At 39.5% G+C, this 18,944-nt stretch overlaps 1 protein-coding gene across 1 annotated transcript; it reads left to right on the top strand.

Moving 5' to 3' along the window:
• Positions 1 to 2,627: 2,627 nt before the first annotated feature.
• On the top strand, positions 2,628 to 3,811 carry LOC307048838 (mevalonate kinase-like; the record flags this gene model as incomplete). The annotated part of the gene is given in 2 exon segments (XM_079698073.1): positions 2,628 to 3,201; positions 3,204 to 3,811. Coding segments are annotated over 2 exon segments (1,182 nt in total).
• Between the last annotated feature and the right edge of the window lie 15,133 nt (positions 3,812 to 18,944).

Below are 18,944 nucleotides of genomic sequence, written 5' to 3'. Positions count from 1 at the left end.
CATGGGAGTCTTCTCAGCCCAGGCTCCAGACATGTGAGTAAAGAATCCTTCAAGAGGACCCCAGCTCCAGCTGCTATCTGACTGTAATCACTTTAGAGATACCAAGCCAGATTTGCCCAGACTAGCCAATCCCCAGAACCAGAGAGATAATAACACATAATTTGATCACTATGCTCTGACATGGTTTATTACCAATGTACCAATGTACCAAAAGCTATCCTAAGAATTCCACACTTATTAATTCATTTTATCCTCACAATATCCTATGAAGTAAATATATACATTTCACAGATGGATTCAATTCTGACAACTTATCCAAGAAGAACTGTAGGACTGCACTTTGGTTGGGAACTACTGCTCCATGGCTTCTTCTAGCTGTAACGTTTTTTGGTTCTTCTACCCATCATAATACCTGTTTATACATTCTTATAGTCAACAAGCATTTATTAGTCATCACAAGCTAGGTACCATGCTAAGCATTAAGGATACCAAAATTAGCTAAAAGTCATAGCTCCTATACTCATGGAGCTTGCAATCTAACAGAGAGATAAAAATGTTATCAATTCAGTTTGATAAAAATTATGATAAGTGTAAGCCAGAATGCTATGGATACAAGTGGAGACCCAAACCAGAATAGGGGCAGGGGGAGGACAGGGACGCCTTTCTTGGAAAAAGTGGCCTTTAGAAAGAGTTTTAAGAGAGAAGAGACACAGGAAGGGTCTGAGACGGTAGTATAGGAAACCCTGAGCTCACCTCCTCCAACGGACACACTGAATCTACACCTAAATGTAGAGCAATTCCTCCAGAAGAAAACCTGAGGACTGACTGAATAGCTACTGCCTGTAGAAGGACCACATAGAAATGTGTAGGAAAGACAGAGACATGGTATCCACAGGAACCCCACTCCTGACTCAGTGACCTATGGTAAGGAGGGATATTGCTGAGGAGCTGAACTCAGACTCACCCACACTGGGACACAGTGAGAAAACAACAGTTTAAAGGGCACCTAGACTAGAGGGGAAATAAATCCATTTACTAACCTTAGAGCTTCTGCCAAATGGGCAAGGAGCCTTCTCCAGGATAGGAGGTACCGGTGAGCACCATTGCTTGAGTCCTTCCAGGACTTCCCCTGGCCCACACCCACTCCAGCTCCAGCCTTCTGCCAAAGTGGCCTCAGGCACACTGCCCCTAAGGGACTTCCCCTGGCACAGGCCCATTTCAGCCCCAGACACATGTCAAAGCCACCAGTTACAAGCAGTCTATACAGGGGACACTTCCATACAAGGCCACTCCTTCAAGACCAGGAGAGTAGCTTTTTTGCCTAATTTATAGAAACACAAAATGAAGGTCAAACAAAATGAGAGGGCAGAGAAATATGCACTCTACATAGGAGCACCTAGATATAAAAAGTAAATATTATCAGAAATAAAGGGAGAAATTGATAACACAATAATAGTAGGGGACTTTAATACTCCACTTACATCAATGGATACATTATCCAGACAGAAAATTAATAAGCAAATGCTGGCCTTAAACAACACATTATATTAGATGGACTCTCTCTCTCTCTCTCTCTCCATATATATATATATATATATATATATATATATATATAAATTATATATTTATATATATATAATTATTTATATATAATTATATAAATATAAAATATATTTATATATATAATTATATAAATATTTAAAATATTTATATATTTTATATATATATAATATATATATAAATAAAACATTCCATTTAAAAGCTGCAGAATACATGTTCTTTTCAAATGCACATGGAACATTCTCCGGAATAGATCACATGATAGGCCACAAAACAAGTCACCATAAATTTAAGCAGACTGAAATCTCAAGCACCTCTTCCTACCACAATAGTATGAAGAAAAAAAAAAAAGAAAATTATAGGTCAATGTCCCTGATGAATATAGATGCAAAAATTCTCATCAAAATACTTGCAAACCAAATTCAACAATACATTAAAAGGATCATACATCATGATCAAGTGGGATTCATTCAAGGGATGTAAGAATGTTTTGACATCCATAAATAAATCAATGTGATACACCACATTAACAAAACAAAGGATAACCATTATATGAGCATCCCAATAGATGCAGAAAAGGGATTTGACAAGTTTCAACATCCATTTATGATTAAAAAAACTCTCAACAAGCAGGTGTATAGGAAACAGAACTGAACCTAATAAAGGCCATATATGACAAACCCACAACTAATATAATAGTCAATGCTGAAAAGCTGAAAGCTTTTCCTCTAAGATCAGGAACAAGAAGACAAGGATACCCACTCTCACCACTTTTAGTAAACCTAGTATTGGAAGTCCTAGCCACAGCAATTAGGTATGAAAAAGAAATAAAAGGCATACAAATTGGAAAAGAAGAAGTAAAACTGTCACTATTTGCAGAAGATGTGATACTACATATAGAAAACACCAAAGGTTTCACCAAAAAAAATGAACTATCAGAAAGAGAAATTAAGAAAACACCCCCAGTCTTCCCCACCGCTGCCCACGAGCTTGGGGATGGAGTCCTGGAGTGGCTCAGGCTCGGGCTCGGGAGCAGAGGGCCTGTGGCGACAGGACTCCCAGGAGCCATGCTGTCAGAAGTCCTGCTAGTGTCTGCTCCAGGGAAAGTCATCCTTCATGGAGAGCATGCCATGGTCCATGGCAAGGTAGCACTGGCTGTGGCCTTGAACTTGAGAACATTCCTCCAGTTTCAGCCCCACAGAAATGGGAAAGTGGGCCTCAACTTACCCAACATTGGCATCAAGCGGGCCTGGGATGTGGCCAAGCTTCTGATGCTGGACACCAGCTTTCTGAAGCAAGGTGACATCACAGCACTCACCCTGGAGCAAGTGGAGAAGCTGAAGGAGGTAGTGGGCTTCCCCGAGGACTGTGCTGACAACGAGCACCTGGCTGTGCTGTCCTTCCTTTACTTGTACCTGTCCATCTGCCAGAGTCAGAGAGCCCTGCCCAGCCTGGATGTCACCGTGTGGTCGGAGCTGCCCACCGGGGCCAGCCTCAGCTCCAGTGCCACCTACTCCATGTGTTTGGTGGCTGCCCTCCTGACTGCGTGCAAGGAGATCCCAAACCCACTGAAGGATGGCGAGGCCGCCAGCAGGTGGACCGAGGAGAAATTGGAACTAATTAACAAGTGGGCCTTCCGGGGGGGAGAGTGGTTCACGGGAACCCCTCCAGAGTGGACAACGCTGTCAGTACCTGGGGAGGAGCACTCCAATACCAGCAAGGGAAGATTTCATCCTTAAAGAGGCCAACAGATCTAAAGATCCTGCTAATCAACACCAGAGTCCCTCGCAGCACCAAGGCCCTGGTGGCCGGCGTCAGGAGCAGGCTGCTGAAGTTCCCAGAGATTGTGGCCCCCCTCCTGACCTCCATAGATGCCATTTCCCTGGAGTGCGAGCGGGTGCTAGGGGAGATGGCCCCGGCCCCAGAGCACTACCTCGTGCTGGAGAAGCTCATAGACATGAACCAGCACCATCTGAATGCCCTCGGTGTGGGCCATGCCTCACTGGACCGGCTGTGCCAGGTGACCATGGCCCACGGACTGCACAGCAAGCTCACTGGTGCAGGTGGCGGGGGCTGTGGCATCACGCTTCTCAGGCCAGATCTGGAGCGGCCAGAGGTGGAGGCCATGAAGCAGGCGCTGACCAGCTGTGGATTTGACTGCTGGGAAACCAGCATCGGTGCCCTTGGTGTCTCCATCCACATGGCCGCCTCCCTGGATGCCCCTGTCCGGCAAGCCCTGGATGGCCTCTGAGATGAAACCACCCCACCACGAAGCCCCTTCTCAGATTATTCTGGGCACTGGAGTTGGCCACTGTGCCGGCCAGTGGGCACCCAGATCCTGATGCTGACCGGGAGGCCCCCAGCCCCTCTGTGATGCCCCTCCCACTGGCCATGCCCCCCAGTCCCCGGAGTGAGTAGGGTGGCCCAGAAGCCATGTCTGTGTTCTACAACATTCTCTTGAGCCGGTGGGCAGAGGGGCCATGTGGAGTCCTCTGAGACTCAAGGGCCTCTTTCCTGTCATCCCTGAAGTGCCCATAGGCCCACAAATTCCCTGGCAGAGCTGCTTGGATCCCAGATGCAGGGGTCTGGTTCTCAGAGCAGCAGGCCTTCTCCCTCCCACCACCTCTGTTCACCTCCCCCAGGAAGCCTTCCCAGGCTGTTCTCTCCAGCTACACTGTGGGTCCCCCCAGGGGGTGTCCGGGTGGTGGTCTTTGCCTTCTACCCTGCAGCCCGAGGGTTGGCCTACATCTAGAAGGGTGGATGTGCAGTTTCTTCCAGTCTGAACCCAAGGGGTTTGCAGAAAAGATGGCAAAGGGGGAATAAAAAGATCTTGAGTAAAACAAAAAAAGAGAAAAGAAAACAATCCCATTTACAATTGCATCAAAAATAATAAAATACCTAGGTATAAATTTAACCATATACTCTGAAAACTGTAAGACATTGGGGAAAGAAATAGAAAACAACACAAATAAATGAAAAGATGCATCGTGCTCAAGGATTTAAATAATCTGTATTGTTAAAATGTCCATTGTACCCAAAGCAATCTACAGATTTAAAAAAATCCCTATCAAAATACCAATGGCATTTTTCACAGAACTACAAAAAATAATTCTAAAATTTGTACAGAACCATGAAAGACCCTGAATAGCCAAAGCAATCTTGAAAAGGAACAAAGCTGGAGATATCATGCTCCCAGACTTAAAATTATACTACAAAGTTAAAGTAATCAAAACAATATGGTACTGACACTAAAATAGACACATAGATGGAACTTCCATCAAACAGAGAGTCCAGAAATAAACCTATGTTCATATGGTCAATTAATCAATGGCAAAGGAAGCAAGAATACACAGCAGGGAAAAGACAGTCCATTCAATAAATGCTGTTGGGAAAATTAGACAACTATATGCAAAAGAATGAAACTAGACCACTTTCTTATGCCAAATACAAAACTAAATTCAAAATGGATTAAAGACTTAAATGTAAGGCCTGAAACCATAAAACTCCTTGAAGAAAACAAGTAACCTTGTAAAACAGTAACCTCTTTGACATCAGTCTTAGCAATACTTTTTTAGATATGTCTCCTCAGGAAAGGGCAACAAAAGCAAAATAAACAAGTGGGACTACATTAAACTAGAAAGCTTTTTCACAGTGGGAAAAAAACACCAACAAAATGAAAAGGCAACATACCAAGTGGGAGAAGATACAAACTATATCTGCAAACTATACACCCACTAAGGGATTGATATCCAAAATATATAAAGAACTCATACAGCTCAATAGCAAAAAAACCCAAACAATCCAATTAAAAAGTGGGCAGAAGATCTGAATAGGCATTTTCCCAAATAAGACATACGGAGATCCAAAAGTTATGTAAAAATTTGCTCAACATCACTAATCATTAGGAAAATACAAGTCAAAACCACACTGAGATATCACCTCATACCTGTTAGAATGGCTATTATCAAAAAGACAAGAAGCAACAAGTGTTGGTGAGGATGTAGAGAAAAGAGAACCCTCGTGGCTGGTTGGTGGGAATGTAAATTGGTGCAGCCACTATGGAAAGTATTATAGAGATTCTTCAAGAAATTAAAACTAGACCTACAATATAATCCAGCAATTTCACTTCTGGGTATTTATCCAAAGAAAACAAAAACACTAATTCAAAAAGATATTTGTACCCCTATGATCATTGCAGCACTATTTTCAATAACGAAGATATGGAAGCAACCTACATGTCCATCAACAGATGAATAGATAAAGAAGATATGGTGTATATATGCAATGGGATACTATTCAGCCATAAAAAGAATGAAATCTTCTCATTTGCACTAATATGGATGGTCCTGGAGTGTATTACGCTAAGCAAAATAAGTAGTCAGACAGAGAAAAATAAATACCACTGGATTTCATTTATATGTGGAATCTAAAAAAGAAAACAGAACAGAAACAGTCTCACAGATACAGAGAACAAATTGGTGGTTGCTGGGGTGGGGGGGGAGGGAACAGATGAAATAGGCGAAGGGGACTAAGAGATACAAATTTCTAGCTATAAAATAATGTACACATAGAAAATATAAATAATATTGTAACAACTTTATATGGTGATGGACTTCATAACATATAAAAATACCAAATTACTGCTTACACCTGAAACTAATATAATTTGTATGTTAATTATAACTCAATAATTCAATAAATAAATGAGAAAAAGAAGACTTAGTCAAGAAAAAAGACAGGGGCTGATATTCCAAGAGAATTACAGTTGTGCAAAGTCAGGAGACAGTAAAGTACATTCAGGAAATTGTCAGTGATTTTCAGGGATTTGGGCATGAGTGACGGGAGAAGACAGTGCAAGGTAAGCAACTCATCTGGTTTGCCTGAGACTTTCAGAATTTTAAAACCGAAAGCCTCACATCCTGTGAAGTCCCTCAGTCCTAAGAAACCAGGACAGTTGGTTTCCCCAGGCAGGCCAGAAGGGAACACCGAATGGTATGAGTGGAGTAGAAATTGGTGAGTGGAGGCTACAGAGTCATGAACCATGTAAGCCATTCTCGGGCAGTTTTGACTTTATCTCCAGGACAAATAGGGAGTCAATGAAGGATCTTAGGCAGGACTAGAGATTTGATTATTTAACAGCAAACTGGGGTTGAGCCAGAGCTGAAACGAGAACTCCATGTGCTTGGGGCACAATAGTCTCTTCACTTCTCTACCAGTGTTCAGAGAAGCTTTTCAACATCATGAGATGTTTTCAGACATGGAACTAGACACCTACTTGCATTTCCAGCTCACACAGAGCCCAGGACCCTGGGGAAGAAACCTTGAATCTAATCTACAACTCCCTCTCTACTACATACTGACACACTCCTATATTTTAAAAAAAGGAAGAGAATAGAACTCAGCAAAGACCATCCTTGACCCAATGTCCCCTCCAGCCACTGTCCTATTTATCTACTCTCTTTTATGGAAAAACTGCTCTGAGAGTTGTTCACTCCTGTTCTCTCCAAATCCTCACTTTCCATTCTCTTTTGAATGTATGAGGATCAGTCTTTTACCCTGAAACTAACCTGTTACATTGAAAATGTTCATCCCAAGGTCACCACAAGTTCCATATTGTCAAACCCAATGGTTAACAATCCACATTTCACTCAACTCTCAACATCACTTAATACAGTTGAGGACTTCCTCTTTTTACAATTTTCTCCATAAAGTTTTATGGTTTTCCATGTAGATGTCTTATAATATCTTTGGTTAGATTTATTCCTAGGTGTTGAATAGTTTATGCTACTTTAAAGGCACACTTTAAAGGAATTTTAAATTTTTATCTTATATTTGTTTCCACACTTTAAAGGAATTTTAAATTTTTATCTTAATTTGTTTCCAGTGTGTAAAAATAAAATTAATTTTATATATTTAATTGTATCCAGCAAGCCAGCTAAATTCACTTATTAATTCTAATAAGAGTACCTGTGGATTCTTTTGGATTATCTATTTATACAATTATGTCTGCAAATTATAACCATTTAATTTATTTTTCTTACCTTACTTCATTGGCTAAAACTATCAGTAGAACATTTAATAGAAGTGGTGACAGTAGATATATTTGTTTTATTCCTGCCCTCAAAGGGAACACTTTCAGTATCTCCTCATTAAGTCAGATTCCTGCTATTGGTTTCAAGTAGATGTTCATTATAATATTAGGAACTTGCCTTCTAGTCCTAGTTTGCTGAGAGCTTTATTATGATTGAATGTTGAATCTTATAAAATGTCTTTTCTCCATCTATTTAAAGAATCTTATAGTTTTTAATAATGTAATAAATTCATTGATTGATTTTAAAATGCTAAACCAACTTTTCATTTATGAGATAAACTTTACTTGGTCAGGATGTATTACCCTTTTTATATAGCACTAGATTCAGTCTGCTAATATTTTAAGTTTTTCTTTTTTTCTTGATCACCCTTGCTGGGGGATTACCAATTATATTAATCTTTTTAAATAATCAATTTGGGGCTCTATAAATGTTACTATTGTACATCTGCTTTCTATTTTACTGATTCAATTCTTTATTTTTATTATTTCCCTTCTCCAGTGTTTCTTGAGCTTAATATGCTGTTCTTTTTAGAGCTTCTTGAGATGAAAACTTGAGTTTTTTCAACTTTTCTTCTTTTTCTAACATATGCATTCTGTGTTGTAAATTTCCTTCAAGCATTGTTTTAGTTGTATTTTAACAGCTTGAGTGTCATGTTTTCATTATCATTCAGTTAAAAATATTTTAATTTTCATTATAATGTTTTCTCTGATTCATGGGTTATTTTGTAGTATATTGCTTAACTCCTAAACATTTGGGAACTTCTAGTTACCTTTTCATCACTGATTTCTTACTTAATTCCACTGTGGCCAGAGAATGTATTTTGTATAATTTCAATCCAGTGATATTTACTGATATTTGTCTTATGGACAATTATTTGTCCTATTTTGTAAAGGTTCTGTGTGTTCTTGAATGTATTTTCTGCAGTCGTTAGCTGCAGTTTTCTACATGTGTCAATTAGGTCAACTTTATTCATTGTGTTTTTCAAATATTTTATATCCCTTTTCATTTTTTGTCCACTTATTCTATTGATTAAGAGAAGTATCTTAAAATCTCCAGCTGTGATTGTATATTTATCTATTCCCCATTTTAATTATATCTATTTGGGATTTACATATTTCGAGGCTATGTTAGTAGGTGCACACAAATTTAGATTTGTTATACATTCTTGTTGAAAGGACCCTTTTATCACCGTAAAATATTCTCTTCATGTCTAGTAAATGTTTTTGTCTGAAAGTCTACTTTGTCTGGTATTTTTATAACTACAACAAATTTCTCTTGGTTAGGATTCTCATGGTATAACTTTTTCCACCCTCTTACTTTTACCTTTTCAATGTCTTTATATTTAAAGTATATTTCTTATAAGCAGTATACAGTTATTGTCTTTAAATCTAGACTGGCAATATTTGCTTTTAATTGAGCATTTGCTCCCTTTACACTTAGTGTAATTCTTGATATACTGGGGTTAAAACTACTTTTTCACTATTTGTTTTACATTTGCCTCCTCTGTTTATTGTTCAATTGTGCTTTCCTGCCTTCTTTCAAATATTCAAGTACTTTTTTATTATTTCACTTTCCTCCTTCCATCAAATTCTCACTTATATATTATTTTATTATTTTAGTGGTTACCCTAGAGATTGCAATGTGCATGCATGGCTTATTAAAATCTACCTAAATTAGGACATTATCCTTTTTTGGACAATGCCAGAACCTTCTACACTTTAACCCCATTTACCCACCTCTTGCCTTTTGTAGCTGCTTTAGTTTATATTTTTTTCTGTGTACATTTTAAGTCCTATAAGGCATTACTACTACTGTTTAAGTTGACAGATTTCAATTAGATTTACCAGATACAGACCCTTTCCAATCCTTCCTGAATAACCATGCTTCCATCTAGAAGCACTTTCCTTTTGCCTTAAGTATTCCTTTTAGTGCAGTTTAGTTTTAGTTTTCTAAACATTTCTTTATTTTAATTTTTGAAGAATTTTTTGCTGGATATAGGATTGTAGGTTAGAATTTATTTCTTTCAGTAATTTAAAGAGCTTCCATTGACACTTGATTTCTATCATTTTTGCTGAGGAATTGGCTATTGGTCTTATTGTTGCTTCTTTGAAGGTAATGTATCTTTTTTCTCTTGATGCCTTAAGATGTCTTTTGTATTTGGCTGCCAACGTGTTTTATTATGATGTGCCTAGACTGGTTTTCTTTGTATTTATCCTGAGGTTTGTAGAGTTTCTTGAATTTGGAAATTGATGCTTTTTATGAGTAAAAAATGTTTTCAGTCATTATTTCTTCAAATATTGCTTCTGCTCCATGTGTTCTCACCTCTATTTCTGGGACTATATTTACACATATGTTTGACCTTCAAATCATGTCTCACATGTCTTTTAAATTAAACTTTAACATTTGTCCATCCTTTTTTTCTCTCTGCACTTCAATCTGGATATTTTCTATCCACCTATCTTCCAGTTTACTAATCCTCTTTTCTACTGTGTCTAATCTACTGTTAAACCTATCTACTGAATTTTTAGTTTCAATTATTTTATCTCTAGGGTACAGTATTTCTGTGTAGTTTTTTTTAATAGATTCAACTTCTTTGATAAAATTCTTTTCTTCTATTTTCTTGAACAAAGGAACCATAGTCATTTTGAAGTCTGTGTCTAAAAACTCCAGTATTTGGATCACCCATAGGTCTGTTTTTCTTGTTACCTCTAGTCATTTGGTCCTATTTCCTATCATATGCAGTAATTTATTAAAATGCCAGACACTGTGAATATAAAAACTATAGATGGTCTGTTTAACTGCTAAAACTTCTGCTTAGCACTTTAGTCACCTAGCAGCTGTTTTGTATTTGTTTGTTTTCTGAGTCTTGCCCCCACATATGCATAATTTAAGAACATTCCAATTTCATCAATGTGAAATTGCACATAGACTTTTGGGCTCATTTTTCTGTAATTTCCTCTTTTCTAGGACATTGAGCCCCTCAAGTCCTAACTGTCTTGGCATCAACAAATTCTAACCCTTGCCTCCCCAAGCTATCAAGACTGCTGTAAGCTCCAGGTCATCTCTTTCTGCTCAGCCTTTATTCCTCTTCACTGTGAATCAGCAAGTGCCTGAGGGAAGACAGCAGAGAGAAATGTGGGCCTCACATGAATGAAAATTTTCTGCTTGCCAGCATTTGGCTTCTCAAGTTCTGGTTACCTTGGTCACTCTCTGATATCTTTGGAGAGCTTTTTTTCTATTTTTTATGTATTTTGTATGGCTTTATTATTGTTTTCAGAGGGAGGGGAGGGTTAGTCTATCCAAGCTCCAACAGAATCAGAAGTTCTATATCACTTCTTTAAAAACCTCAGAACAATTCTGTGCAATAGGCATAAATCCCCATTTTATAGGTGAGGAACTAGTGCACTGGAGATTTAAATTATTTCACAAGAAAAATCATCAAAATAGAAGAGCTGAGTTTTATTTTAAGTTCCATGTTCTTTCCAATCTACCACTGATACCTCACCACCAACTCTCTTTGGATAACATCTGGAACAAAAGAACTCAGCTGAAAAACAAGGATAAAGAATGATTTCTCTGTCACTTAGCTCTCCTCCCACACAGGCAGGCTCTTTCTACCTCCGCTCTGATCCTCACCAACAATAGAGAGCAGACCTGTATTTCTGAAGTGAGAAACTGTTGAATAATTCATAAGACAAGGAGGGCTCCTAGCTCAATTCAACCTTGGATGAATTGTCTCCATGGCCCTACTGAAATGAAGAAAAATATTTTCCTTATGCAGTAAATGTGGTTCAAAGAGAGGATTCATTAAGTAAGATGCTATTTAAATGTATACATTTTCCTGACTAGTACCACACTTTTAACAGAAGGTGATGCTTAATAGACTAGAGATGCTGACTTCTTAAATTTACAAAACACGCATTTCTACTAACATTTTAAGGAAGATAGGTGAATGCTTCCATACACACTTCATTTCAAGTGTCTGTCCTTAAAAAGATATCTGTTATAGACTGTAAAGTGTGAGTCACAACAAAGGCATTTATATTCGTGTAGATATAATCTACACTTCCACAGGTGTCCAAGTGTAATGTACAATTGCCTAATGAACCCATAGAATAAAATGTTGCCAACAAGAACTGTTTGCCTCTCCTATAAAGAAAATGAAACTCCATCAGGCTGGCAAGTGGGAACTTCGGCATCCTAGATATTTTTTTTTTTTTTTTTTTTTTTTTTATCACAAATTTAATCAGTTATATGTATACATATGTTCCCATATCCCCTCCCTTTTGCGTCTCCCTCCCACCCTCCCTATCCCACCCCTCCAGGCGGTCACAAAGCACCGAGCTGATCTCCCTGTGCTATGCGGCTGCTTCCCACTAGCTATCTACCTTACGTTTGGTAGTGTATATATGTCCATGCCGCTCTTTCACTTTGTCACAGCTTACCCTTCCCCCTCCCCATATCCTCAAGTCCATTCTCTAGTAGGTCTGTGTCTTTATTCCTGTCTTACCCCTATGTTCTTCATGACCTTTTTTTTTCTTAAATTCCATATATATGTGTCAGCATACAGTATTTGTCTTTCTCTTTCTGACTTACTTCACTCTGTATGACAGACTCTAGGTCCATCCACCTCATTACAAATAGTTCAATTTCATTTCTTTTTATGGCTGAGTAATATTCCATTGTATATATGTGCCACATCTTCTTTACCCATTCATCCGATGATGGACACTTAGGTTGTTTCCATCTCCGGGCTATTGTAAATAGGGCTGCTATGAACATTTTGGTACATGTCTCTTTTTGAATTATGGTTTTCTCAGGGTATATGCCCAGTAGTGGGATTGCAGGGTCATATGGTAGTTCTATTTGTAGTTTTTTAAGGAACCTCCATACCGTTCTCCATAGTGGCTGTACCAATTCACATTCCCACCAGCAGTGCAAGAGTGTTCCCTTTTTTCCACACCCTCTCCAGCATTTATTGTTTCTAGATTTTTTGATGATGGCCATTCTGACTGGTGTGAGATGATATCTCATTGTAGTTTTGATTTGCATTTCTCTAATTAGTAAAGATGTTGAGCATCCTTTCATGTGTTTGTTGGCAGTCTGTATATCTTCTGTGGAGAAATGTCTATTTAGGTCTTCTGCCCATTTTTGGATTGGGTTGTTTGTTTTTTTGTTATTGAGCTGCATGAGCTGCTTATAAATTTTGGAGATTAATCCTTTGTCAGTTGCTTCATTTGCAAATATTTTCTCCCATTCTGAGGGTTGTCTTTTGGTCTTGTTTATGGTTTCCTTTGCTGTGCAAAAGCTTTTAAGTTTCATTAGGTCCCATGTGTTTATTTTTGTCTTTATTTCCATTTCTCTAGGAGGTGGGTCAAAAAGGATCTTGCTGTGATTTATGTCATAGAGTGTTCTGCCTATGTTGTCCTCTAAGAGTTTGATAGTGTCTGGCCTTACATTTAGGTCTTTAATCCATTTTGAGCTTATTTTTGTGTATGGTGTTAGGGAGTGATCGAATCTCATACTTTTACATGTCCCTCTCCAGTTTTCCCAACACCACTTATTGAAGAGACTGTCCTTTCTCCACTGTACATTCCTGCCTCCTTTATCAAAGATAAGGTGACCATATGTCCGTGGGTTTATCTCTGGGCTTTCTATCCTGTTCCATTGATCTATCTTTCTGTTTCTGTGCCAGTACCATACTGTCTTGATTACTGCAGCTTTGTAGTATAGTCTGAAGTCAGGGAGCCTGATTCCTCCAGCTCCATTTTTCGTTCTCAAGATTGCTTTGGCTATTCGGGGTCTTTTGTGTTTCCATACAAATTGTGAAATTTTTTGTTCTAGTTCTGTGAAAAATGCCAGTGGTATTTTGATAGGGATTGCATTGAATCTGTAGATTGCTTTGGGTAGTAGAGTCATTTTCACAATGTTGATTCTTCCAATCCAAGAACATGGTACATCTCTCCATCTATTTGTATCATCTTTAATTTCTTTCATCAGTGTCTTATAATTTTCTGCATACAGGTCTTTTGTCTCCTTAGGTAGGTTTATTCCTAGATATTTTATTCTTTTTGTTGCAATGGTAAATGGGAGTGTTTCCTTGATTTCACTTTCAGATTTTTCATCATTAGTATATAGGAATGCCAGAGATTTCTGTGCATTAATTTTGTATCCTGCAACTTTACCAAATTCATTGATTAGCTCTAGTAGTTTTCTGGTAGCATCTTTAGGATTCTCTATGTATAGTATCATGTCATCTGCAAACAGTGACAGCTTTACTTCTTCTTTTCCAATTTGGATTCCTTTTATTTGCTTTTCTTCTCTGATTGCTGTGGCTAAAACTTCCAAAACTATGTTGAATAAGAGTGGTGAGAGTGGGCAACCTTGTCTTGTTCCTGATCTTAGTGGAAATGGTTTCAGTTTTTCACCATTGAGGACGATGCTGGCTGTGGGTTTGTCATATATGACCTTTATTATGTTGAGGAAAGTTCCCTCTATGCCTACTTTCTGCAGGGTTTTTATCATGAATGGGTGTTGAATTTTGTCGAAAGCTTTCTCTGCATCTATTGAGATGATCATATGGTTTTTCTCCTTCAATTTGTTAATATGGTGTATCACGTTGATTGATTTGCGTATATTGAAGAATCCTTGCATTCCTGGGATAAACCCCACTTGATCATGGTGTATGATCCTTTTAATGTGCTGTTGGATTCTGTTTGCTAGTATTTTGTTGAGGATTTTTGCATCTATGTTCATCAGTGATATTGGCCTGTAGTTTTCTTTCTTTGTGACATCCTTGTCTGGTTTTGGTATCAAGGTGATGGTGGCCTCGTAGAATGAGTTTGGGAGTGTTCCTCCCTCTGCTATATTTTGGAAGAGTTTGAGAAGGATAGGCGTTAGCTCTTCTCTAAATGCTTGATAGAATTCGCCTGTGAAGCCATCTGGTCCTGGGCTTTTGTTTGTTGGAAGATTTTTTATCACAGTTTCAATTTCAGTGCTTGTGATTGGTCTGTTCATATGTTCTATTTCTTCCTGATTCAGTCTTGGCAGGTTGTGCATTTCTAAGAATTTGTCCATTTCTTCCAGGTTGTCCATTTTATTGGCATAGAGTTGCTTATAGTAATCTCTCACGATCTTTTGTATTTCTGCAGTGTCAGTTGTTACTTCTCCTTTTTCATTTCTAATTCTATTGATTTGAGTCTTCTCCCTTTTTTTCTTGATGAGTCTGGCTAATGGTTTATCAATTTTGTTTATCTTCTCAAAGAACCAGCTTTTAGTTTTATTGATCTTTGCTATTGTTTCCTTCATTTCTTTTTCATTTATTTCTGATCTGATTTTTATGATTTCTTTCCTTCTGCTAACTTTGGGATGTTTTTGTTCTTCTTTCTCTAATTGCTTTAGGTGCAAGGTTAGGTTGTTTAGTCGAGATATTTCCTGTTTCTTAAGGTGGGATTGTATTGCTATAAACTTCCCTCTTAGAACTGCTTTTGCTGCATCCCATAGGTTTTGGGTCGTCGTGTCTCCATTGTCATTTGTTTCTAGGTATTTTTTTATTTCCTCTTTGATTTCTTCAGTGATCACTTCGTTATTAAGTAATGTATTGTTTAGCCTCCATGTGTTTGTATTTTTTATAGCTCTTTTCCTGTAATTGATATCTAGTCTCATAGCATTGTGGTCGGAAAAGATACTTGATACAATTTCAATTTTCTTAAATTTACCAAGGCTTGATTTGTGACCCAAGATATGATCTATCCTGGAGAATGTTCCATGAGCACTTGAGAAAAATGTGTATTCTGTTGTTTTTGGATGGAATGTCCTATAAATATCAATTAAGTCCATCTTGTTTAATGTATCATTTAAAGCTTGTGTTTCCTTATTTATTTTCATTTTGGATGATCTGTCCATTGGTGAAAGTGGGGTGTTAAAGTCCCCTACTATGATTGTGTTACTGTCGATTTCTCCTTTTATGGCTGTTAGTGTTTGCCTTATGTATTGAGGTGCTCCTATGTTGGGTGCATAAATATTTACAATTGTTATATCTTCTTCTTGGATCGATCCCTTGATCATTATGTAGTGTCCTTCTTTGTCTCTTCTAGTAGTCTTTATTTTAAAGTCTATTTTGTCTGATATGAGAATTGCTACTCCAGCTTTCTTTTGGTTTCCATTTGCATGGAATATCTTTTTCCATCCCCTTACTTTCAGTCTGTATGTGTCTCTAGGTCTGAAGTGGGTCTCTTGTAGACAGCATATATATGGGTCTTGTTTTTGTATCCATTCAGCCAATCTGTGTCTTTTGGTGGGAGCGTTTAGTCCATTTACATTTAAGGTAATTATCGATATGTATGTTCCTATTCCCATTTTCTTAATTGTTTTGGGTTCGTTATTGTAGGTCTTTTCCTTCTGTTGTGTTTCTTGCCTAGAGAAGTTCCTTTAGCATTTGTTGTAAAGCTGGTTTGGTGGTGCTGAACTCTCTCAGCTTTTGCTTGTCTGTAAACGTTTTAATTTCTCCATCAAATCTGAATGAGATCCTTGCTGGGTAGAGTAATCTTGGTTGCAGGTTTCTCTCCTTCATCACTTTAATTATGTCCTGCCACTCCCTTCTGGCTTGTAGAGTTTCTGCTGAGAGATCAGCTGTTATCCTGATGGGGATTCCCTTGTGTGTTATTTGTTGTTTTTGCCTTGCTGCTTTTAATATGATTTCTTTGTGTTTAATTTTTGACAGTTTGATTAATATGTGTCTTGGCGTATTTCTCCTTGGATTTATTCTGTATGGGACTCTCTGTGCTTCTTGGACTTGATTAACTATTTCCTTTCCCATATTAGGGAAGTTTTCAACTATAATCTCTTCAAATATTTTCTCAGTCCCTTTCTTTTTCTCTTCTTCTTCTGGAACCCCTATAATTCGAATGTTGGTGCGTTTAATGTTGTCCCAGAGGTCTCTGATATTGTCCTCTGTTCTTTTCATTCTTTTCTCTTTATTTTGCTCTGCATTAGTTATTTCCACTATTTTATCTTCCACCTCACTTATCCGTTCTTCTGCCTCAGTTATTCTGCTATTGATCCCATCTAGAGTATTTTTCATTTCATTTATTGTGTTTTTAATCGATGCTTGATTCATCTTTAGTTCTACTAGGTCCTTGTTAACTGTTTCTTGCATTTTGTCTATTCTATTTCCAAGATTTTGGATCATCTTTACTATCATTATTCTGAATTCTTTTTCAGATAGACTGCCTATTACCTCTTCATTTGTTAGGTCTGGTGGGTTTTTATCTTGCTCCTTCTCCTGCTGTGTGTTTTTCTGTCTTCTCATTTTGCTTATGTTACTGTGTTTGGGGTCTCCTTTTTGCCGGCTGCAGGTTCGTAGTTCCTGTTGTTTTTGGTGTCTGTCCCCAGTGGCTAAGGTTGGTTTAGTGGGTTGTGTAGGTTTCCTGGTCGAGGGGACTAGTGCCTGTGTTCTGGTGGATGAGGCTGGATCTTGTCTTTCTGGTGGGCAGGTCCACGTCTGGTGGTGTGTTTTGGGGTGTCTGCAGACTTTTTATGATTTTAGGCCACCTCTCTGCTAATGGGTGGCGTTGTGTTCCTGTCTTGCTAGTTGTTTGGCATAGGGTGTCCAGCACTGTAGCTTGCTGGTCGTTGAGTGAAGCTGGGTGCTGGTGTTGAGATGGAGATCTCTGGAAGATTTTCGCCGTTTGATATTATGTGGAGCTGGGAGGTCTCTTGTGGACCAGTGTCCTGAAGTTGGCTCTCCCACCTCAGAGGCACAGTACTGACTCCTGGCTCCTCAATTTGGGATGATTTGTTGTCTATTCATGTATTCCACAGATGCAGGGTACATCAAGTTGATTGTGGAGCTTTAATCCGCTGCTTCTGAGGCTGCTGGGAGAGGTTTCCCTTTCTCTTCTTTGTTCTCACAGCTCCCGGGTCTCAGCTTTGGATTTGGCCCCGCCTCTGCGTGTAGGTCGCCGGAGGGCGTCTGTTCTTCGCTCAGACAGGAAAGGGTTAAAGGAGCAGCCTCTTCGGGAACTCTGGCTCACTCAGGCCGGGCGGGAGGGAGGGGCACGGAGTGCGGGGCGAGCCTGCAGCGGCAGAGGTCGGCGTGACGTTGCACCAGCCCGAGGCGCGCCGTGCGTTCTCCCAGGGAAGCCGCCCCTGGATCCCGGGACCCCGGCAGTGGCGGGCTGCTCAGGCTCCCGGAAGGGCGGTGTGGACAGTGACCTGCGCTCGCACACGGGCTTCTTGGCGGCGGCAGCAGCAGCCCCAGCGTCCCACGCCCGTCACTGGGCTCCGCGCTTTCAGTCGCGACTCGCGCCCGTCTGTGGAGCCCCTTTAAGCAGCGCTCTTAATCCCCTCTCCTCGCGCAGCAGGAAACCAAGAGGGAAGAACAAGTCTCTTGCCTCTTCGGCAGCTCCAGAGTTTTCCCGGACTCCCTCCCGGCTAGCTGTGGCACATTAGCCCCCTTCAGGCTGAGTTCTCGCCGCCAGCCCCAGTCCTCTCCCTGCGCTCTGACCGAAGCCCGAGCCTCAGCTTCCAGCGCCGCCCGCCCCGGCGGGCGAGCAGACAAGCCTCTCGGGCTGGTGAGTGCCGCTCGGCACCGATCCTCTGTGCGGGAATCTCTCCGCTTTGCCCTACCCAGGTATGTGGGGAGTTTCTTGCCTTTTGGGAGGTCTGGGGTCTTCTGCCAGCGTTCAGTATGTGTTCTGTAGGAGTTGTTCCACGTGTAGCTGTATTTCTGGTGTATCCGTGAGGAGGAAGGTGATCTCCGCGTCTTACTCTTCCGCCATCTTACCCGGAAGTCTGATTATGACTCTATTCCTAGATATTTTTAATACGATGGCTTTCTTACTACAATTTCTGCAGAGAGTAATATATAGGAAAATAATGTTTCTCCTTTGTAATTACATTACCATACATTACCATATGGAGTAATTTTTCTTGACTGGGAGGCCATTTTATCTGATGAGTTCTTGAACAGTGAAATGGAAACTTGGTTCTATGACAGCAAAGGACAGACTGACATTAAAACTGTTAATTATGGATTTTTACTAGTCCATTTCACGTTTGCCCCCTTGGAAGATCAAAACCATGAATGCATTTGGAAAGTCCATCAGGAAATATTAAGGATAAAAATTAGACAGAATGGTCATTGTTACAAATGAGAAAATCATCTGGAAACTGAGATTCTAGAGGCAGACTCTAAGAAGTCTCGCAAAGACAAAATTTGAAGAGCAGAACAGATGGGGTATGTGTATTAATGTGGGAACCAGTCTCACAAGATCAACAGCCAAAGTTTTA

The sequence above is a fragment of the Hyperoodon ampullatus genome (assembly GCF_949752795.1).
Source record: "Hyperoodon ampullatus genome assembly, chromosome: 2".
Classification (NCBI taxonomy): domain Eukaryota; kingdom Metazoa; phylum Chordata; class Mammalia; order Artiodactyla; family Ziphiidae; genus Hyperoodon; species Hyperoodon ampullatus.
Note: the sequence above shows the minus strand (reverse complement) of the source record. Positions and strands in the feature narration are given on the sequence as shown.